Source organism: Musca domestica, unplaced genomic scaffold (genome assembly GCF_030504385.1).
Source record: "Musca domestica strain aabys unplaced genomic scaffold, Musca_domestica.polishedcontigs.V.1.1 1066, whole genome shotgun sequence".
Classification (NCBI taxonomy): Eukaryota; Metazoa; Arthropoda; class Insecta; order Diptera; family Muscidae; genus Musca; species Musca domestica.
In genome coordinates this window covers 1-24,446 of record NW_026712124.1, presented here as the reverse complement: position 1 = coordinate 24,446, position 24,446 = coordinate 1, and the positions used below count along the sequence as shown (strand labels likewise).

The 24,446-nt window shown below is 33.2% G+C and overlaps 1 protein-coding gene across 1 annotated transcript; it reads left to right on the top strand.

Moving 5' to 3' along the window:
* Positions 1-3,191: 3,191 nt before the first annotated feature.
* Positions 3,192-3,491, top strand: LOC101901377 (uncharacterized). Its single transcript, XM_005188424.2, has one exon. It carries the CDS (start codon positions 3,192-3,194, stop codon positions 3,489-3,491), a length of 300 nt encoding a protein of 99 aa, XP_005188481.1.
* The last annotated feature ends 20,955 nt before the right edge of the window (positions 3,492-24,446 follow it).

Sequence of the window (24,446 nt, the reverse complement as noted above, 5' to 3'; positions counted from 1 at the left end):
TACCCTACAACACTACAATATGTTACAAGCCCCTTTATGTCCAAAACCGTTAAACAGGATCAATATTTCGAGGTGTCACATAATATTTGGCCCAATCGCACTTATAATACCCCAAACACATAATTTTGCGGGATATAAAAACTCCTCTAAAAACTTTAACTTTAAATCACATATTGACATTTGAAAATCTAATCCATTCTCATATAAGCTTTAAAGTCAATCTAAACTAAAACCTATCACATCGATATGAAATCACATTCAAATAAACGACATTCTCCTTCTCTTTCTCTCTCTCTCTCTCTCTCTCTCTCTATCTTTAATAATCCCTTCAACAAAGTTGCAATTCAATAAATAGACGGCATTTAAAAAATTCAACAAATATACAGGCACGTTTTTTCCACATCAATAGTTAAAACATCCAACAGCAGTAGCAGTGTGTATTAGACGGATCAGGCGCCCTGTGTCCATGTCTGGACATGCCTGTCATATGCAATGGCAGTCAGTGACATCGTCACTTGTTAAGCTGAAACTGCAAATCTGGTAGTTAATTTTTTTCACTCTTTTTTCAGTAAATGGAGACAAACAATAAATCAATATTTTACTCTTTTCGCTCAGTCGTTCGTTCGTTCATTTTGTCGGCTGGTTTGACTAACAGCTGTCAGCAGAATACCTACTTCAGTTAAAAATTTAAACTTGACCAGAAATATGGCTATTTGATGTAGAATTCAGTAAAAAGGCGAGTAGAAACCAAAAACAAAAGTGTTTTCGGTCAATATGAATTTGCATAAAAACAACAACACCCACGCATCAAATCTACATCAAAGAAGAAAAGAAAAAACACAAACTTGCTCTTCGTTGAATGATAAAAAATTAACTAACTTAAACAAAAAATCCATCAAAATCGACTGAGCGCCATAAAAAATTGATGTCTACATGGCTACAGTGGAGCAAACCTTTGACAAAATGTATGTAAAATGTCTATTGTAAAATTTATTGTTGTCGGTGTAAATTAAAGTTATGACGATTATTATTTGTGTTTAAATCTTCACATGTTTTTATATTTTGACATCCAAGCTTAAAAACTGTTAAGATGGACAGAAGAGGATAACCAATGAGCAAAAAACAATCAATATTTGTTTGTGTACGAACGTTTTTATACCCTACACCACAAGGTGGTCAGGGTATTATGTCTTTGTGCATTTGTTTGTAACAGGCAGAAGGAAACGAGATAGACCCATAGTTCCTTTTGATGATCTGCATAGAATCACATTCTGAGTCGATTTATGCATGTCCGTCCGTCTGTCCGTCCGTCCGTCTGTCCATGTATTTTTGTAAACAAAGTACAGGTCGCATTTATTGCCCGATCCAGATGAAATTTTGCAAAGATCTTTTGTTTGGCCCAAGGACGAACCCTATTGAAATTGGAGCTAATCGGTAAAAATTTAGATATAGCTCCCATATATATCTTCGTCCGATTTGCTTTTTATTGTGCACCAAACGTGTAATATCAGTCCGAATTGTATGGAATTTTGCATATACACCCAAATTAGGCCTGAAAATATGTATGCCAAATTTGATCGAAATCGGTTCAGATATAGCTATAGCTCCCATATATATTGTTCATCCGATTTATTATTTTTGTCCACCGCCGCCGTAATATGCACTCTGTAACAGCAATATTTGGGGAAATATATCAAATACAGCTCAGAAATAAATTTGCTAAATTTTATCGAGATCGGTTCAGATTTGGTTATAACTTTGTCCGATTTACCTTTTATTGTGCACCAAAAGTCTAATATTTGTCCAAATGGGATGGAATTTGGCACTTACGATCGAATTGAGTGAAGCTAGTATGTCAAATTTGGTGAAGATCGGTTCACATATAGTTATAGCTCCCATATATATTGTTCATTCGATTTATTGTATTTGTTACCCACAGCCGTAATATGCACTCCGTAACAATGATATTCAGGGAAACATATCAAATACAGCTCAGAAATATCTTTGCCAAATTTTACCGAGATCGGTTCAGATTTGGATATAGTTCCCATATATATTTTTATCCGATTTCAAACTAATTTCGCACCAAATGGGCAATACAAGTCCGAATTTAAAAGATACAAATGCTTCGGCATATTTAGTCCTTTGAATTTTAAATTATAATTATAATCATAGCGTGTATGATTGAATTCTCCCATAAAAACTTTTAATTATTAAGTGGAGCTCAACTAAATTAGCAAAGTGGTGTAGGGTATCATAAAATCGGCCCCGCCCGCTTTAGGACTTTCTTTACTGGTTTTTTTCATATTTTTATCGCATGCTATTTTTTCACCTTACAGCACAGGTTGATGTTATTATCAAAAAAATCTAAAAAAAAAATCTTAAAACCGATGGTAGGTGAACATGTATTACAATTTTTGCCATGAACATTTATTTCTATTTAGAAATTGCTATGGAGTCATTATTTGTAATAATAATGTCTATAATGTCGCTAAAATCATCATTAACAATCCTACGTACAAAACTCCAAGCTCCAAGATCTCCCATTCGCTTTTTTGTATTTTTCGTACTCTTATACGATGAATTTCGAATAACCCGTCCATTTCTAGCACCTCCACCCCAAGATTTACCCTTACCCAAAATTTAAAGATTATTATATAAGATTATTTAATTGACCCATTTGTAGAAGAGATTGACTCAGTATAGATAAATAAAATTAAATGACGAAATGTCAAGAATTTGCATAAAACTAAACACGAACGGTTTATGGTTTACACACGCCACTATCTAACATTCCCTAACATTCAATCGAATGGTTATTCCCCTCCATTGAATACGGAATTGCCCTTGAAATATATGTGTGAAAATCAAACTGTTTTATTTCCGCCAACATATTCGGAAATAATCATCTTTCACATGGAATGATTAACACACTTTAGCCCACGCCTAAACTAAAATTTGCATAATTAGCATCTTCAAACAAAATGATCCACTCTTTCGTGATCATCTTTTTTTGCATCCATTTTAGCATATATCAAAATCTAACATCCAAATTTCATTGGATTGGTTTGACAAATTTATGCCAAAATTTAAGCAAATCATAAAACTAATTTTCATATATAAACCACGAAGAGTTTAGAATAGAGTATCAAACATTTACGTTCAGTTATCGCAAAAAGAAGTCGTCCAAGATGCGCTGTTTCGTTTTATTAACTATTTTCGCCTGTTTTCTGGCCATGGCATGGTCGGCTCGTTCAGCTGGCCAACAAGCTACAAATCTATTTGATGTAGATGCCGGAATTAACAGTGGCGATGAGAAAGTACGCCAAGTAAGACAATTTTATGGCGGTTATGGTCGTCCCGGTGGTTTCTACGGTCGCCCAGGAGGTATATATGGACGTCCTGGCGGTTATTATGGCAGTCCATTTGGCGGTCGTCCTTACGGAGGTTATGGTGGCTATGGCGGTTACCCCGGTGGTTTCTATGGATGAGTTGCAGTTTAAAAATAAGTTTTGTTAAACATTTATTTGTTGCTGTTACTTTCTTTTTGTTATTTGTTTTAATATAATGAATATCTCATAAAATTGTTTATCAAAAATTGGAGGTTTTTGGAAATTTACTATAGGTATAAGATTAGGTCTATAATTTTATACCCTCCACCAAAAAAGTATGGAGGGTATATTAAGTTCGTCATTCCGTTTCTAACTCATCGAAATAATCATTTTAGACCCAACGAAGTATATATATTCTTGATCAGCGTAAAATTCTAAGACGATTTAGTCCTGTCCGTTCGTCTGTCCGTCTGTTATAATCACGCTACAGTCTAAACGAATTAATATAGGAAGCTAAAATTTTGCACAGATCTCTCTTTTGTCTGCAGGCAGGTCAAGTTCGAAGATGGGCTATATCGGTCCACGATATCGTATATCCCCCATATAACGGTACCCCCGATATTTGGTATTTTTATGATTTTACCCACATTTTTCATCGGAATTGTCCGAAAATCCACACAAGGAGTTCCTTGTGGGTACTTTATACCTCGGCAGAGAATTATCTATATAGGTCCACGATATCGTATAGCCCTCATATAACGGCACCTCCGATATTCGGTATTTTGATGTTTTTAGCCATATTTTTCAACGGAATGGTCACAAGTGGTTCTTTGTACACAAGGGGTTCTTTGTGAGCACTTTACCCCCCGACAGAGAATTCTCTATATAGGTTAACGATAACGTATAGCTCCCATATAACGATACCCCGCGATATTCGGTATTTTGAAAATCCACACAAGGAGTTCCTTGTGAGTACCTTACACCCAGACATAGATTTGTCTTTATAGGTCCACAATATCGTATATCCCCCCATATCGGCACCTTCCTGTATTAGATATTTTAAAGATTTTAAACGAATTTTTAATGGATTTTATTTTTTTTGAAAATTTTCTAATTCGATCCAAATGGTGGAGGGTATTCAAAGTTCGGCCCGGCCGAACTTACTGCTTTTTTACTTGTTGATATTAGGAGAGTTAGAGTTTTTAGATATTCGTACTTAAAATTACAAAAATGTGGTATTGCTGAAGTTAATATGTTCTATGGATTGAAATAACAAAATTATTAAATGCGAAGATATAGAGTTGGGTTGAAAGGATCGAAATTTGAAGAGTTAGCTACAAAGGAGTATTATATTAAGAGCCACTTAATCATAAAAAGTACCAAACGTGAGACAAAAGGCGGAGTTTTTCAAAATACTTACTAAAGCTTCCAAATGCTATACAGGGTGATATAAAAACTGCAACAAAGTCAAACATCATAATTTTAACTTTTTATACATTTTATTGAATGAAAGCAAAATATGTCGGAAATAGCATAAAACTTTAGGATAAGTTTAGATTTGTTCGAGTTGGTTACCTTTGACACGAATTATGGCTTTCAAACGGCTAAGGAAACCGTCACACGCGAAGCGCTTGCTTGAAGTGATCGACACTTTGGTATTTTTTGGTGCCAACCTTGCTTTCCAAAATACTCCAGACACAATAGTCCAACGGATCGGTATCCGGAGATTTTGGTGGCCATTGTGGGCTGGAAGGAAGCGCACAAGCTGAAGCAAGGAACCTCATTTTGAAACCATTCTTGGGTGGCGCATGCTGAGTGTGGTGGTGCTGAGTCCTGTTGAAATGTCCAAGGTCTGCGGCCAAAATGGTTGCGTGCCCAAGGCTTTAATACACACTCCAGAATATTTCCGCGATAATATTCGGCACTTATTCTGATGCCACGGTCGATTAATACGAGCGACCATCGGCTATTATGGTGGCCCACACCAACACCATGACGGCGCTTGAGTTCTTGTGGCCAACCGAAGGTACGTATTTTCAGCTGACCTCTTTGGCAAGTAAGCACAATTATTTTGTTTGTTTACAAACTGCTGGACAACGAATGTTTTCTCATCGGAGAAATCCAATTCGGCAGTTCCCCTCCTTCGGCCAAGCGAAGCAACTCTTTAGCTCTTTCGAGACTATTTTCTATTTGTTGCGGTGTAAGTTCTTGCCCTTTTTGGAATTTCAATGGCTTTACCCCGAGTTAATTTTTCAATATTTGCCGAATGGAATATTGCGATATGTTCAGCTCACGAGCCATTTTTCGGCCACTGCGACGCGGGTTTCGATCAAGTCGCTTCTTTACTTTTCGAAACATTTCTGCTGATGTTGCTGTTTTCTTCCGTCCATTTCCTTGACGTCGGGATATGCTATCAGTATCACGGTAACAAGCGATGGTACGAGACACAAAAGATTTTTTCACATTTAAATGCTGGAGTGCTCTAACGATAGCCACTTATGGTTTTCCAGCCAAATATCAAGCTTGAATTCCATCACAAATAACTTTTTTCTGGAAAATTCTCGCCAAATGCTTTTGTACGGTTGTAAACAATATAATGAGCTGTCACTGGAATAATTTTAACAGCTATCGAACGAGTGACTTAGAAATGACAGCAGTTTGAAGTTGGTTGCAGTTTTTTCATCTCACCCTGTACATATGTATGGCTAAGAATGGCATGGCATGGCCGGCTCGATTAGCTGGACAACAAGCCACAAATCTATTTAATGTAGGAATAAGCAGTGGCGAGTTGTCTCATGCCAAGTGAGACAATTTCATGGCGGCTATGATCGTTTCGGTGTTTACCGATGTCCTTTCAAAATGCTAGGCTTCTGCACTGTCTTATATTCTTAACCCATGCAAAATTCCACATTTTATATGGGTGGACGGACACACATAGCTAGATCGATTAAGCTCGGCCTATGTTCAAAATAATATTTATTATACAAATTTTTTGGACAAATCAAACTTATAATACCTCTAATACATATTATTGTAGGATACAAAAAGTTAACAATTAACGTATTTGCTGCGTTAATACTAAAATGAAGTTTAATAATCGTTTAATAGCTGTAGATTGATAACAATTATGGATTAAAATAAAGGATTCTATAGAATGTTATAAAATAACTAAATTCTATAGTTGAAAATATTTTTAATTTTTAAATTAAATTAATTAATTTTTCCATTTGTGAGAGTAGGTCTAGACCAGAATCGTATTATCCTATATTTTGTATGCAATTCACTGCTGATAAATGATCTTAGTTTTTAGGAAGAACGTTGAGTAGAAGTTCCTTAAAGCAAACTTAGCTTCACTGTTATGCTTGTGTATTATACTTTTGCACCCTTTCAGTGCCATTGATATGGGCATCATATCCTCTACAAGAGTAATATGTTATTATATTTCTATTCTCTATAACACATACTGTTTCTATTCTATATATTCCTATAATAGAATTTGCACAATTTGAATTTGGCACAACTATATTGTTCATGGGCTCTTGAGACACAGTTCATTTGAAATATATCCACTGTATCTGCGTACACACAATATACATATATCAATTGCGTATGGGTAACATCATACTAACTGAAAATTGAAATTTTTATTGAAAATTGAAAGTTAAATTTATTCAAAAAAAAAAAAAAAAACCAAGAGAATGTTTTCAATTTATAAAAATTTAAACATATTAAATAAGTTATGGATCGGTTTTGTTTCTTAAGTAGTATTTATTTAATATTTCCCAATTTTCATGAATCGCATCATCAAAAAGGAGATCTACAACAAGTTGAAATATTTTCATTAATATCACAAAAACTTTACTGTGATTTTAAATGGAAGTGTTGACTGGAATATTCAAAAAAGCGAAAAAAGGTACCGCTACACCGAATGAATAATTAAAGTTTGGTTTAAAAAAAATCGTTCAAAACAATGAAAAATATGTTGTTGGAGAGCATCTATTCTTATAATTTTCATAACGAAAATTAAAAAAAAGTATATTTTAAACAAGTAAGCAAACGTTATAGGCGTGCGGGGCCGACGTTGTGATACCCCACAACACTACAATATGTTAGGAGCCCACTTATGTTGGAAGATTTCACTTTTAAAATTATGTCACGAAGCACTGTCCAATTATTACCCTTAGCATTTTGATCTGGGACATTTCTATTTTACAGCTAAATATAATCCAGAGGTCCTTAAAAAAGCTAGAATTCATCCCTGTCCTTAACTCTCTTTTTAGGCGTGTCGATTGGCTTGAATTGTGTGATCAGGAATTGTTTTTCTGTTTTTGGTTCATTTGAACCCCTAATATTTTGCAATAATATCCAAAAGCAAGAGGCTCCTCTGTATTTCTAAATTTAGACTCATCTATATGATATGCTTGTCTACGATATTTGGCTATATTCGTCAACGAAATCAGCATACAAAACCAGAAGTTATGGTCTATTTCACAAACTAAATACTACCCGATGACCCTCAAAATTGATGGACTTTTGCCCAGCCCTTAGCTCTAGCCCCATGCAAAGTTCCGCGTCGATTGGTCTATAATTGCGACCTGTAGAGCAACAGCAAAATCATTAAATTTTTTTTTTTGGTCCATTTCAACGACTAAATATTATGCCATTATCTCCAAAAGCAATACGGTTCTATTCTGGCCCTGGACCCACCTCCATTCTAAATTTCGTGAAGATTGGGCCATAATTGCGACCTGTAGAGTGATTACAAATTAACATGGACAGAGGGACAGACATAGCTAGATCGACTCAGCTCGGTGAGTTAGGAAGATGCATATATACTTTCCTATGTGGGAAACCAATATTTCGAGGTGTTACATAATTGTTGGCCCTATCAAACTTATAATACCCCAACACACAGTGTTTTAGGGTATAAAATGATGTAGTTATTAAAGAATATCTATTGACTTTTATATATTTAAAAGACTATAAAGGACGCGTAGTCACCACAGCTTAATATTTATTTTTTACCATTTAGACTACACTAGACTAGTCCAATCTACTTATGGTCTACGCCAAATATGTAGTTTTTTTTCTTTACTTATTTTTACTTACTTAACCCAACGCTACTCTATATTTTGAATTTCTTTATATCTATATATATAAAAATCAATTGTTGTTTGTTGGTAACGGAATCAGTTGAGAACGGCTGGACCGATTTGCATAATTTTTTGTACAAACGTTCGTCATACCCCGAGTTGGGTTTTTAAAGAAAAAAATATTGACCACTCCCAATTTTTCGCCCACTATTTCCATTTATCTAAAATCCTTATATATGCCAAAATAATGAAGATATCGGGTTGAAAATTATTACACGAGATACTGTTGACTTCCCATCCAACCCTAAGTATTTATTTGGAGGCTGAGGAACTAACCACTCCTTCTTTTTAATCTAAATATATCATCTATAAAGAAAGAAAATTGTGTTAGTTACTACGCTTATAACTTAAGAACCGCTGGACTGATTTTAACGGTTCATACAAATTCGGAATTGTCTCCTATCCGAAAAGGATAATATCCAAAAAAATCGCGTAAAAATGTGATATATTAACATTTTCATTTTGACTTTTGAAATGTACAATAGTAATGTTTTTTTTTCATTTTGACTTACTTTTTCTAATGCACATTTGTAGTGTTTTTTTATATATTTTTTTATATTTTATTTTTGAATTCGAATATTAAAACCAATTTATTTAATTGACTTGATTTCTTGAGAACAGAAATTGAAGGGAGGTTACATGGAATTGTAGTACCGAATTATGTGGTGGCGAAACGGAATACATTATATCGAAATAATTTAACGCGGTCACACCAAAGTTAAAAGATAATTACTTTTTCAAAATCGCTAAAAAATCACGAAAAAAGAGATCTCATTGCAAAAATTCACAAATAGGGAAAAATTCGAAAAAACATTTCTATGGAATCGAATTTTATAATAATAGTACATTCTATCGAAAAACTTCGCAAGGACCTTTAAACTTCGACTTTAAAAAAATCATCGAACAAGGTGAAGATTTTTTTCTTTTTTCAGTTTGCTTTTTTTATCAATTTTGTATAATTTACGATTTTTTTAATTTGGCTTATCATATTGAATTCAGTAGATTTTTTGTAAACAAAATAAAGAATTATTTTCACAATATAAAAGAAGTTATGTTAGGTACTACGCTTATAACTAAAGAACGGCTTGACGGGAACGTTATCCTGCCAAAAAACGCGGTAAAATATGCCAATAAAAATGTGAATGAAAAACAATCTCTTTGATGTGAGAACGAGAACTCAAAAAATGCAATTCATTGGGTCTGCAATCAGTAAATATGGTAGAGCGAATTTAACATTTAGTAAAAAAGGATTTATATTTCCAGAAATTCTTCCTTAACTTTCATAATATTTTAAATCGCTTTTGCAGGTCATGATATATGACCTTCGGTTAAGGGTATAATCCGATTTCGAGTATAGTTTACATTTTAACCATATTTTGAATACTCATTTCAGCAAAGGTTGGTAATTTGAAAAGGAACAATCCCCGCAAAAAATGAATACTTTTGGTATAAGCATCAATGATTTAATATTCGTAATTACTTTGATCGTCTTTAAATTATACTATCATGAAAAATATGAACTTTATGGGGTCTCCAATGCACAATTTAAATGACAAAAATAAGTAAATTCCATTCTTACGGTAATGGTTGTAGAAGAGTAATTATCTTTGACTATTCTGAAATCATTCTGCCCCTAATTATGAGGTGGACTAAGGTGGAGGTGGACTAATTCCACACAGCACATCTTTTATAATTTTTGCCATGAATGTTTTTTCTGTTTAGAAATTACTATGGAGTTGTTTTACTTATAATAAAAATTGTCCCGCTCACATAAGTCTATGCTCTATTATGCTTTAGAAAATATGCACTAAAGACTAAAAGTACTGGCCGGCAACGCGGACGGGGCCAGCTAGTAACTTCATATTTTGTTTTCTTACAATGCCTAATCTTGCAATTTCTTCTGTATTTTTAACCCCCACTCATTTACCCGTTTGTAACTCATCTAAATAATAATTTTAGACCCAAAAAAGTATATATATTCTTGATCAGCGTTAAATTCAAAGTCGGATAGTCATGAACAACCGTCTGTTGTAATCACGCTAGAGACACAATGACATATTGTAGAAAGCTAAAATTTTGCACAGAGTTGTCTTTTGTCTGAAGTGGGGTCAAGTTAGAAGATCAACCATGTCGGTCAACGTTTTCGTATAGACCACAAATAATTGTGCCTCCCATATTAGGAATTTCGACAATTTGAACCACATTTTCTAACGAAATTCTTTAAGCCACATTTTCTAACGGAATATTTGCAAATTCGGTATTTATACCCTACAACACTATGCGTATAAGTTTGATTGGGCAAAAAATTATGTAACACCTCGAAATATTGGTTTCCCACATAGGAAAGTATATATAGATCTTCCTATCTCCCCGAGCGGAGTCGATCTAGCTATGTATGTCCGTCCCTCCGTCTGTTCGTCTGTCCATGTTAATTTGTAATCACTCTACAGGTCGCAATTATGGCCCGATCTTCACGAAATTAAGAATGGAGGTGGGGCTAGAGCCAGAATAGAACCCTATTGGAGATGACCGCATAATATTTAGGGGTTGAAATGGACCAAAAACTGAAAAATTTCCTGATTTTGTAGTTGCTCTACAGGTCGCAATTATATACCAATCGACGCGGAAGTTAGCATGGGGCTAGAGCTTAGGGCTGGGCAGAACCCTTCCAATTTTGAAGGTCATCGGGTAATATTTAGTGGATAAAATAGAACATAAAATCTGTGTTAAATGAAAGTCAAATTTTCCATTAACATATTTTTATTTTTTCATATTTTTTATCGCATGCGATTTTTTTCAATTTGACTTATAATATTGAAGTGTACATTTTGTAATATTTATACCCTACAAGGTGGTCAGGGTATTATGTCTTTGTGCATTTGTTTGTAACAGGCAAAAGGAAGCGAGATAGACCCATAGTTACTTTTGAGGATCTCCATAGAATTACTTTCTGATTTGATTTATGCATGTCAGTCCGTCTGAACAAAATGCAGGTCGCATTTATTATCCGATTGAGATGAAATTTTCCAAACAACATTTGAACCTTATTGAAATTGGAGATAATAGGTAAAAATTTAGATATAGCTTCCATATATATCTTCGTCCGATTTGCTTTTTATTGTGCACCAAACGTCTAATATTTGCCCAAATGGGATGGAATTCGGCACATACGACCAAATTGAGTCTAGAAGGTAGTATGCCAAATTTGGTGAAGATCGGTTCAGATATAGCTATAGCTCTCATATATATTGTTCATCCGATTTGTTGTATTTGTTACTCACAGCCGTAATATACACTCCGTAACAACGATATTCAGGGAAATATATGAAATACAGCTCAGAAATATCTTTGCCAAATTTTATCGAGATCGTTTCAGATTTGGATTTAGCTCTCATATATATCTATATCTGATTTCACATTATTTTGCACCAAATGGGCAATACAAGTCCGAATTTAAAAGATACAAATGCTATTTCGTCCTTTCAACTTTAAATTATAATTATAATCATAGCGTATATGATTGAATTCTTACATAAAAACTTCTAATTGTTATGTCGAGCTCTACTAAATTAGCAAAGTGGTGTAGGTTATCATAAAGTCGGCCCCGCCCGACTTTAGGACATTCTTTACTGGTTTTTGGACTACCTTAGATAGTATAACGGACTCGATCGAGAAATTTGGTCTTAATTCGAGCATTTGATGAGAATGGCATGTCCCCCAAAATCATCTGAAATGGGTCAATCTCTTTCCCAATAAGCTTTTTTATGATGTTTTAAAGTCAGAAAAATACATTTTAAAATCCTCTACATCACGACACGCTATTAACATATGGAAAGCCATACCGTCTTTCCCATCAATACAAACCCTCATTTTTGCCATACAAATATTGATATCATATATCAGCACATTTCATTAATAATGAATTTAATATGCTTTCACCCATACAGTAAATATCCAAAAAAAAAAAAAAGAAGAACAATGACACCAACAGATGTATCCGTATATGAACATAAAACTACAACTGTCGAACTATTAATGTGTGTATGTGCGTGTGTCTGAAATATATGGTGCATTTATGCATATTTATAACCAAGTGACTAACTATATAACCGACCGTCGGTCCATCTGTCGGTCTGCCTATCTGTCTCTTTCAGTCCATCTACCTTAATTTGCATAACAGACTTGAACATATTTACACAAAGGCTTTTTGTTTGGATAGCCTCCACCACTACCTCCGGCGGCAACGCCTAACAAATGAAATATCCATCAGCCCGGCGTCGCCTATATCTGGGGACCAGGATCAACAATCACACGACCGCCACCATCAATGGTCATCAGTTTATAATATTTGTTGACTAAAAAACAAGAACAAAAATGTTGTGGGAGAGGCGGGTTGGTGAAAACAGAAACATTTGCAACATTTTTGTAAGCTACACGTGAATCTCGCTTTCGATTTACTTTTTTTGCTGAGAAGATTTTATTTTTTTTTTTTTTAGTTTTGTTCAATTGCCATTAATGGGACAATTTGTAGAAAAAAAAATATGTTGTATATCAAAGTTTAAAACCAAAAATCCCCAAAAATATAGACATAATCTAAAATCAAAATCAAAATGCAACATTGTCAGAAAAAAATGAGAATATAAATGGGATAGAAAAGCTTTCGGTTTAATCGACTTTTTATTACTGCGAATAAATATTGATTGAAATATTAAAATCTGTTGTTTTATTTTGTCAAAAACCATTGGTGAAGGCTTAAATGACAATAACACTAAATGAAGTCATGTGAACAATTTAGCATTTATTAGAGAGAAACGTATATAGATATGAATATCATAAAAATAGGCTTAGAAAATGAAAAAAAAAATTGTGAAAAGGATAAAGAAAGTTTTTTAGCAGATACTAGTGAAGCGGGAGCCAGTATGGTAGTACCCGCAGTCATATAGTTATTAACAAATATTTATTCATGGACAAAATGTTCTGCCTTTTGAAGGGATAAAAAATATTTAATTTTTTTGGACAATTTACCTCTTCCCTTAAATAACGATATCTTTTTAACCCCTGAACTGTAGTTCCACATTTGCGGTTTACGGTATAAACAATTTATTGCTGCCAAAACTTTAAGCCCCTGTTATAACTGTACATAAGGGGTTGAAAGTATTCCAAGGTCTTAGATGCGTTTATCAATCCAATAAGCGGTAATTATTATAATTCAGATTTGTGGAGAATATAAATCCTTCTAATAGAAAATATGAATTGCCTTGCCAAAAGTCAATTTTCTATATTGGTTGGTCAGTCATATGGCTATAGAGGGTATATAGCATTTGATATTGCCAAAACATTCCCCATCAAAATAACAGTCTTAGACTCTAGGTCTCATTGAACTAAATCCGTTTCGGGACATTTGGAATCGATTTAGCGTTGTCCATTCCTCCGTCTGTCTGGCTGGTGCGCATATTTTCTAACTTTCAAATAGTTTATCCGATTTCGTTCAGGGCATCGTAATGTAGTTTACGCGGATCACCGTAGTCGTTATCCAATTGTTTTTACTCCATAGTATGCTATCGAAAATAAAGTGTGAAGTGTTTTTTCGCGATAAAATGTAAACAAAAAGTAACAATAAGTTGGTGAAAATGGTTGGAAATGGGTGAAAGTATTATTCTATTTTGGCAAAATACATTTCAGAAAATATAATATTACTTGAATTTACGAAAACGGATCAAAGATGCAGCAGCTAAGTTTGGCCGAACTTTTAACACCCCCGCCATTTGCAAGGAACTTAAAAATTTTTAAAAACAAATCCGAAAACTACCGCTTAGTTGGAACCCATTATATGCGAACCTGCATACGATTTTTTTTCATATGCTGTATGAATAATGTCGCAAAAATCATGAAAATACCGATGACGTGGGCCTGCATACCAAATTTCTTGTCATAGGTTGTAGTACCCATTAATCTGAAATCTGAAACGATTTCGGTTAATAATGTGGCTCAAATCATCACAATAGCGACTATCGGGAGATACCGTTATATGGGGACTATTTCAAAACGTGGGCCCACATACAACATTTTTTGCCATAGGTTGTAGTACCCATTAAGATGTTGCTCAAATCATCAAAATACCAACTATCGGGAGGTACCGTTTTATGGGGGCTATACGAAAACGTAGACTGACATGGCCCATTCACGAACTTAATCTGCCTAATGGTAAACTATACATGTATGCAAAACTTTAGCTTTCTAACTCAATTCGTTCGAAAGATAACATGATCAAAGCAGATAGATAGAGGGACAGAGAGACAGACGAACATCGCTAGATCGTCTTAGAATTTAACGCTGATCCAGAATATTTATACTTTGTAGGGTCTATTATGAATATTTCGAGGAGTTACAAACGGAATGACATAGCTAAAACCAAATCCAAATCCGCGAAGAAATGTGGCAAAAATCATCAAAATACCGAACATCTGGATATTCCGTTATATGGGAGCTATATCAAAACGTGAACCAATACATACAATGTTTCGCCACCGCAGCCAGAGCCCATTATGACCTACAAATACCATTTATAGAAAAAATCCGTGAAAAATTTGACAAAATCATAAAATAGCGAATATCGGGAGGTACCATTATATGGGTGATATACCAAATCGTAGACCTTTATATGCAATATTTCGCCACCGGAGCTAGAATACTATAATAGAATACCAATTTTCAGACAAATCTGTGATAAAATGTGCAAAAAACATCAAAATAAAAAAATCGGGTGGTACTGTTATATGGGTGCCATACCAAATCGTGGACCCATTGACCCACTATGACCTGCAATACTAATTTTCAGGCAAATCCGTGAAAAAATGTGGCAAAAATCATCAAAATACCGAATATCGGAGGTACCGTTATATGGGAACTATACCAAAACGTGTATCGATACATCTCATTTTCACTACCAACCATCCTAGACACAATACAAATTGTTCTGCCAAATTTGGATGCTCTACGTATATAATGTGAGCTGTATCGTGACTTCAACAGACAGACGGACATCGTTAAATCGACTTAGAATCTTATGCTAATTATGAATATATATACTTTATAGGGTCTACGACGAATATTCAGGGATGTTGCAAACGGAATGACAAAGTTAATATACCCTTCTTTCCAAGGTGGAGGTATAAAAACACTGCAACAAAGTCAATAATGCAAAGTAGCTGGAGATATTAGCCACTTTATGTTGTATAAAACCTCGCCATAAAACTCAAAATATTTCGTTCCTCCTAAAAACATAACTGAAACTAATTCTGTTTCAAAAAGACAAATCAAAAAATTTATCACATTGGACTTCCATTGAATTACAGACGATTTGAAATGTTATTCACAGAATTTAAGTTATATAACAAACAACTGCTACAATTCATATAAACTAGACGGCAGAACATTCATATTTGAATATTTCAAACATAAATCACAACTTGAATTGTTTTAAAGTTCCATGAAATATGAGTGGATTCTATGTGTCATTCATCGAGAAGTTAAAAAAAAGAACTGTGCAATAAAAGTGACAAACAATAATGTTGTGGATAAAACTATGTTTAAAACAACCAAAGAGAGTATTACATTTACGACAACAAATCATCTGATACCCGACTCTTTCTCCCATCACACAGAAACCAAAGACAAACAATACATCCAACTGAACTATTCGATGAAAATTGCAACAATTCGGGCGAAAAATGATTTAAATTCAAAAATTTGTTTGTTTGTAGATTTAAACTATTTCTTCAAAATAATATAAACACCATGGTTTTCCAAGTAACAAATAAATTTACTGCGCCTATAAACTAATTGGTCGAATTTTAAATTAGTTTAACGAAATCACTTTTGCAATTGAAGTGTAAATTTGCCGTGAAATAGACTTTAGATAAAAGCTAATTTTAAATCAGAAAACAACAATAGAGTTGCCATGTAACTAGAAGAATTTTCCTCGAAATATTATTGAAAGAAGACGGAGCAGGGACTCAATTATTATAGCCACCACCATAGTTTGTCATTCCGTTTGTAACACCTCGAAATATACATTTTGACCCAACAAAGTACATATATTTTTCATCAGCATAAAAATCTATGTCGATTTAGCGATGTCCGTCCGTCTATGGAAATCACTCTGGCTTCCGAACGAAATGAAGTAGATTGATACAATTTTACTCAAGTGTATATTATGCCTATGCCTATAGCAGAAAATTATCTGTGCAGATCCACGTTTTCGTGAAGCCCCCATATAACGTTACCTCCCTATATTCGTTTTCTTGATAATTTTAGCGACGTTATTCTCCGGAATGGTTTCAAATTTGGTATTTGAAGTTCGTAATGGATACTACTGTCTATGAAAGAAAATTGTCTGTGCAGCTCCACGTATTGGTATAGACCCCATATTTTAGTACCCCCCCTATATTCGGTATTTTGATAATTTTAGCTGCATTATTCATCGAGTTTTTTGATGTTTCGCATTTGAATATTGTAATAGCTTATGACAAAAGTTGCCTATGAAGGTTCACGTCGTCGTATATATTATAGCTAAAAACCCGAAATGTCAATATTTAAGGAGTTATGGCCATTTTAAAGTATGCTATTTTTCCTCCTCAAAAAACTGATCACAAATTATAGCTAAAAAACCCGAAATGTCAATAGTTAAGGAGTGATGGCCATTTTAAGAGTTTGCTATTTTTCCTAGTTCAAAAAGTGATCACAAATTATAGCTAAAAAAACCCCGAAATGTCAATATTTAAGGAATTATGGCCATTTTAAAGTATGCTATTTTTCCTAGTTCAAAAAGTGATCACAAATTATAGCTAAGACCCCGAAATGTCAATATTTAAGGAGTTATGGCCATTTTAAAAGTATGCTATTTTTCCTAGTTCAAAAAGTGATCACAAAATTATAGCTAAAAACCCCGAAATGTCAATATTTAAGGAGTTATGGCCATTTTAAAGTATGCTATTTTTCCTAGTTCAAAAAGTGATCACAAATTATAGCTTAAAGACCCCGAAATGTCAATATTTAAGGAGTTATGGCCATTTTAACTATGCTATTTTTCCTCCTCAAAAAACTGATCACAAATTATATCTAAAAACCCCGAAATGTCAATATTTAGGAGTTATGGCCATTTTAAAGTATGCTATTTTTCCTAGTTCAAAAAGTGATCACAATTATAGCTAAAAAACCCCGAAATGTCAATATTTAAGGAGTTATGGCCATTTTAAAGTATGCTATTTTTCCTCCTCAAAAAACTGATCACAAATTATAGCTAAAGACCCCTAAATGTCAATATTTAAGGAGTTATGGCCATTTTAAAGTATGCTATTTTTCCTCCTCAAAAAACTGATCACAAATTATAGCTAAAAACCCCGAAATGTCAATATTTAAGGAGTTATGGCCATTTTAAAGTATGCTATTTTTCACTAGTTCAAAAAGTGATCACAAATTATAGCTAAAAACCCCGAAATGTCAATATTTAAGGAGTTATGGCCATTTTAAAGTATGCTATGTTTCCTCCTCAAAAAACTGATCACAAATTATAGCTAAAAACCCCGAAATGTCAATATTTAAGGAGTTATGGCCATTTTAAAAGTATGCTATTTTTCCTAGTTCAAAAAGTGATCACAAATTATAGCTAAAGACCCCGAAATGTCAATATTTAAGGAGTTATGGCCATTTAAAAGTATGCTATTTTTCCTCCTCAAAAAACTGTCACAAATTATAGCTAAAAACCCCGACATGTCAATATTTAAGGAGTTATGGCCTTTTAACGTATGCTATTTTCCTAGTTCAAAAAGTGATCACAAATTATAGCTAAAAACCCCGAAATGTCAATATTTAAGGATTATGGCCATTTTAAAAGTATGCTATTTTTCCTAGTTCAAAAAAGTGATCACAAATTATAGCTAAAAACCCGAAATGTCAATATTTAAGGAGTTATGGCCATTTTAAGAGTATGCTATTTTTCCTCCTCAAAAAACTGATCACAAATTATAGCTAAAGACCCCGAAATGTCAATATTTAAGGAGTTATGGCCATTTTAAAGTATGCTATTTTTCCTCCTCAAAAAACTGATCACAAATTATAGCTAAAAACCCCGAAATGTCAATATTTAAGGAGTTATGGCCATTTTAAAGTATGCTATTTTTCCTAGTTCAAAAAGTGATCACAAATTACAGCTAAAAACCCCGAAATGTCAATATTTAAGGAGTTATGGCCATTTTAAAGTATGCTATTTTTCCTCCTCAAAAAACTGATCACAATTATAGCTAAAGACCCCGAAATGTCAATATTTAAGGAGTTGTGGCCATTTTAAAGTATGCTATTTTTCCTAGTTCAAAAAGTGATCACAATTATAGCTAAAGACGCCGAAATGTCAATATTTAAGGAGTTATGGCCATTTTAAGTATGCTATTTTTCCTCCTCAAAAAACTTATCACCAAATTATAGCTAAAGACCCCGAAATGTCAATATTTAAGGAGTTATGGCCATTTTAAAGTAGCTAGTTTTCCTCCTCCAAAACTGATCACAAATTATAGCTAAAAACCCGAAATGTCAATATTTAAGGAGTTATGGCCATTTTAAAGTATGCTATTTTTCCTAGTTCAAAAAGTGATCACAAATTATAGCTAAAACCCCGAAATGTCAATATTTAAGGAGTTATGGCCATTTTAAAGTATGCTATTTTTCCTCCTCAAAAACTGATCACAAATTATAGCTAAAAACCCCGAAATGTCAATATTTAAGGAGTTATGGCCATTTTAAAGTATGCTATTTTTCCTCTCAAAAACTGATCACAAATTATAGCTAAAACCCCGAAATGTCAATATTTAGGAGTTATGGCCATTTTAAAGTATGCTATTTTTCCTCCTCAAAAAACTGATCACAAATTATAGCTAAAAACCCCGAAATGTCAATATTTAAGGAGTTATGGCCATTTTAAAGTATGCTATTTTCCTAGTTCAAAAAGTGATCACAAATTATAGCTAAAACCCCGAAATGTCATATTTAAGGAGTTATGGCCATTTTAAAGTATGCTATTTTTCCTCCTCAAAAAACTGATCACAAATTATAGCTAAAAACCCCGAATGTCAATATTTAAGGAGTTATGGCCATTTTAAAGTATGCTATTTTTCCTCCTTCAAAAAGTGATCACAAATTATAGCTAAAAACCCCGAAATGTCAATATTTAAGGAGTTATGGCCATTTTAAAGTATGCTATTTTTCCTCCTCAAAAACTGATCACAAATTATAGCTAAAACCCCGAAATGTCAATATTTAAGGAGTTATGGCCATTTAAAGTATGCTATTTTTCCTCCTCAAAAACTGATCACAATTATAGCTAAAAACCCCGAAATGTCAATATTTAGGAGTTATGGCCATTTAAAGTATGCTATTTTTCCTCCTCAAAAACTGATCACAAATTATAGCTAAAACCCCGAAATGTCAATATTTAAGGAGTTATGGCCATTTTAAAGTATGCTATTTTTCCTCCTCAAAACTGATCACAAATTATAGCTAAAACCCCGAAATGTCAATATTTAAGGAGTTATGGCCATTTTAAAGTATGCTATTTTTCCTAGTTCAAAAAGTGATCACAAATTATAGCTAAAACCCCGAAATGTCAATATTTAAGGAGTTATGGCCATTTTAAAGTATGCTATTTTTTCCTCCCAAAAAACTGATCACAAATTATAGCTAAAAACCCCGAAATGTCATATTTAAGGAGTTATAGCTAAAACCCCGAAATGTCAATATTTAAGGAGTTATGGCCATTTTAAAGTATGCTATTTTTCCTCCTCAAAAAACTGATCACAAATTATAGCTAAAAACCCCGAAATGTCAATATTTAAGGAGTTATGGCCATTTTAAAGTATGCTATTTTTCCTCCTCCAAAAACTGATCACAATTATAGCTAAAACCCCGAAATGTCAATATTTAAGGAGTTATGGCCATTTTAAAGTATGCTATTTTTCCTCCTCAAAAACATCACAAATTATAGCTAAAAACCCCGAAATGTCAATATTTAAGGAGTTATGGCCATTTTAAAGTATGCTATTTTTCCTCTCTCAAAAACTGATCACAATTATAGCTAAAAACCCGAAATGTCAATATTTAAGGAGTTATGGCCATTTTAAAGTATGCTATTTTTCCTAGTTCAAAAGTGATCACAAATTATAGCTAAAAAAACCCCGAAATGTCATATTTAAGGAGTTATGGCCATTTTAAAGTATGCTATTTTTTTCCTCCTCAAAAAACTGATCACAAATTATAGCTAAAAACCCCGAAATGTCAATATTTAAGGAGTTATGGCCATTTTAAAGTATGCTATTTTTCCTCCTCAAAAACTGATCACAAATTATAGCTAAAAACCCCGAAATGTCAATATTTAAGGAGTTATGGCCATTTTAAAGTATGCTATTTTTCCTCCTCAAAAACTGATCACAAATTATAGCTAAAAACCCCGAAATGTCAATATTTAAGGAGTTATGGCCATTTTAAAGTATGCTATTTTTCCTAGTTCAAAAAGTGATCACAAATTATAGCTAAAAACCCCGAATGTCAATATTTAAGGAGTTATGGCCATTTTAAAGTATGCTATTTTCCTCCTCAAAAACTGATCACAAATTATAGCTAAAACCCCGAATGTCAATATTTAAGGAGTTATGGCCATTTTAAAGTATGCTATTTTTCCTAGTTCAAAAAGTGATCACAAATTATAGCTAAAACCCCGAAATGTCAATATTTAAGGAGTTTTGGCCATTTTAAAGTATGCTATTTTTCCTCCTCAAAAACTGATCACAAATTATAGCTAAAAACCCCCGAAATGTCAATATTTAAGGAGTTATGGCCATTTAAAGTATGCTATTTTTCCTCCTCAAAAACTGATCACAATTATAGCTAAAACCCCGAAATGTCAATATTTAAGGAGTTATGGCCATTTTAAAGTATGCTATTTTTCCTCCTCAAAAACTGATCACAAATTATAGCTAAAAACCCCGAAATGTCAATATTTAGGAGTTATGGCCATTTTAAGTATGCTATTTTTCCTCAAAAACTGATCACAAATTATAGCTAAAACCCCGAAATGTCAATATTTAAGAGTTATGGCCATTTTAAAGTATGCTATTTTTCTAGTTCAAAAGTGATCACAAATTATAGCTAAAACCCCGAAATGTCAATATTTAAGGAGTTATGGCCATTTTAAAGTATGCTATTTTTTCCTCCTCAAAACTGATCACAATTATAGCTAAAAACCCGAAATGTCATATTTAAGGAGTTATGGCCATTTTAAAGTATGCTATTTTTCCTCCTCAAAAACTGATCACAAATTATAGCTAAAAACCCCGAAATGTCAATATTTAAGGAGTTATGGCCATTTTAAAGTATGCTATTTTTCCTCCTCAAAAAACTGATCACAAATTATAGCTAAAAACCCCGAAATGTCAATATTTAAGGAGTTATGGCCATTTTAAGTATGCTATTTTCCTCCTCAAAAACTGATCACAATTATAGCTAAAAACCCCGAATGTCAATATTTAAGAGTTATGGCCATTTTAAAGTATGCTATTTTTCCTCCTCAAAAAGTGATCACAATTATAGCTAAAAACCCCGAAATGTCAATATTTAAGGAGTTATGGCCATTTTAAAGTATGCTATTTTTCCTCCTCAAAAAACTGATCACAAATTATAGCTAAAACCCCGAAATGTCAATATTTAAGGAGTTATGGCCATTTTAAAGTATGCTATTTTTCCTAGTTCAAAAGTGATCACAAATTATAGCTAAAAACCCCGAAATGTCAATATTTAGGAGTTATGGCCATTTTAAAGTATGCTATTTTTCCTCCTCAAAAAACTGATCACAAATTATAGCTAAAACCCCGAAATGTCAATATTTAAGGAGTTATGGCCATTTTAAAGTATGCTATTTTTCCTCCTCAAAAAACTGATCACAAATTATAGCTAAAACCCCGAATGTCAATATTTAAGGAGTTATGGCCATTTTAAAGTATGCTATTTTTTCTCCTCAAAAAACTGATCACAAATTATAGCTAAAAACCCCGAAATGTCAATATTTAAGGAGTTATGGCCATTTTAAAGTATGCTATTTTTCCTCCTCAAAAAACTGATCACAATTATAGCTAAAAACCCGAAATGTCAATATTTAAGGAGTTATGGCCATTTTAAAGTATGCTATTTTTCCCCTCAAAAAGTGATCACAAATTATAGCTAAAAACCCCGAAATGTCAATATTAAGGAGTTATGGCCATTTAAAGTATGCTATTTTTCCCTTCAAAAAATGATCACAAATTATAGCTAAAAACCCCGAAATGTCAATATTTAAGGAGTTATGGCCATTTTAAAGTATGCTATTTTTCCTCCTCAAAAAACTGATCACAAATTATAGCTAAAACCCCGAAATGTCAATATTTAAGGAGTTATGGCCATTTTAAAGTATGCTATTTTCCTCCTCAAAAACTGATCACAAATTATAGCTAAAAACCCCGAAATGTCAATATTTAAGGAGTTATGGCCTTTTAAAGTATGCTATTTTTCCTCCTCAAAAAGTGATCACAAATTATAGCTAAAAACCCCGAAATGTCAATATTTAAGGAGTTATGGCCATTTTAAAGTATGCTATTTTTCCTCCTTCAAAGTGATCACAAATTATAGCTAAAACCCCGAAATGTCAATATTTAAGGAGTTATGGCCATTTTAAAGTATGCTATTTTTCCTCCCTCAAAAACTGATCACAAATTATAGCTAAAAACCCCGAAATGTCATATTTAAGGAGTTATGGCCATTTTAAAGTATGCTATTTTTCCTAGTTTCAAAAAGTGATCACAAATTATAGCTAAAAACCCCGAAATGTCAATATTTAAGGAGTTATGGCCATTTTAAAGTATGCTATTTTTCCCCTCCTCAAAAACTGATCACAAATTATAGCTAAAACCCCGAAATGTCAATATTAAGGAGTTATGGCCATTTTAAAGTATGCTATTTTTCCTCCTCAAAAAGTGATCACAAATTATAGCTAAAACCCCGAAATGTCAATATTTAAGGAGTTATGGCCATTTTAAAGTATGCTATTTTTCCTCCTCAAAAAGTGATCACAAATTATAGCTAAAACCCCGAAATGTCAATATTTAAGGAGTTATGGCCATTTTAAAGTATGCTATTTTTCCTCCTCAAAAACTGATCACAAATTATAGCTAAAACCCCGAAATGTCAATATTTAAGGAGTTATGGCCATTTTAAAGTATGCTATTTTTCTCCTTCAAATGATCACAAATTATAGCTAAAAACCCCGAAATGTCAATATTTAAGGAGTTATGGCCATTTTAAGTATGCTATTTTTCCTCCTCAAAAACTGATCACAAATTATAGCTAAACCCCGAAATGTCAATATTTAAGGATTTATGGCCATTTTAAAGTATGCTATTTTTTCCTCCTCAAAAACTGATCACAAATTATAGCTAAAAACCCCGAAATGTCAATATTTAAGGAGTTATGGCCATTTTAAAGTATGCTATTTTTCCTCCTCAAAAAACTGATCACAAATTATAGCTAAAACCCCGAAATGTCAATATTTAAGGAGTTATGGCCATTTTAAAGTATGCTATTTTTCCTCCTTCAAAAGTGATCACAATTATAGCTAAAACCCCGAAATGTCAATATTTAAGGAGTTATGGCCATTTTAAAGTATGCTATTTTTCCTCCTCAAAACTGATCACAAATTATAGCTAAAAACCCCGAAATGTCAATATTTAAGGAGTTATGGCCATTTTAAAGTATGCTATTTTTCCTCCTTCAAAAAGTGATCACAAATTATAGCTAAAAACCCCGAAATGTCAATATTTAAGGAGTTATGGCCATTTTAAAGTATGCTATTTTCCTCCTCAAAAAACTGATCACAAATTTATAGCTA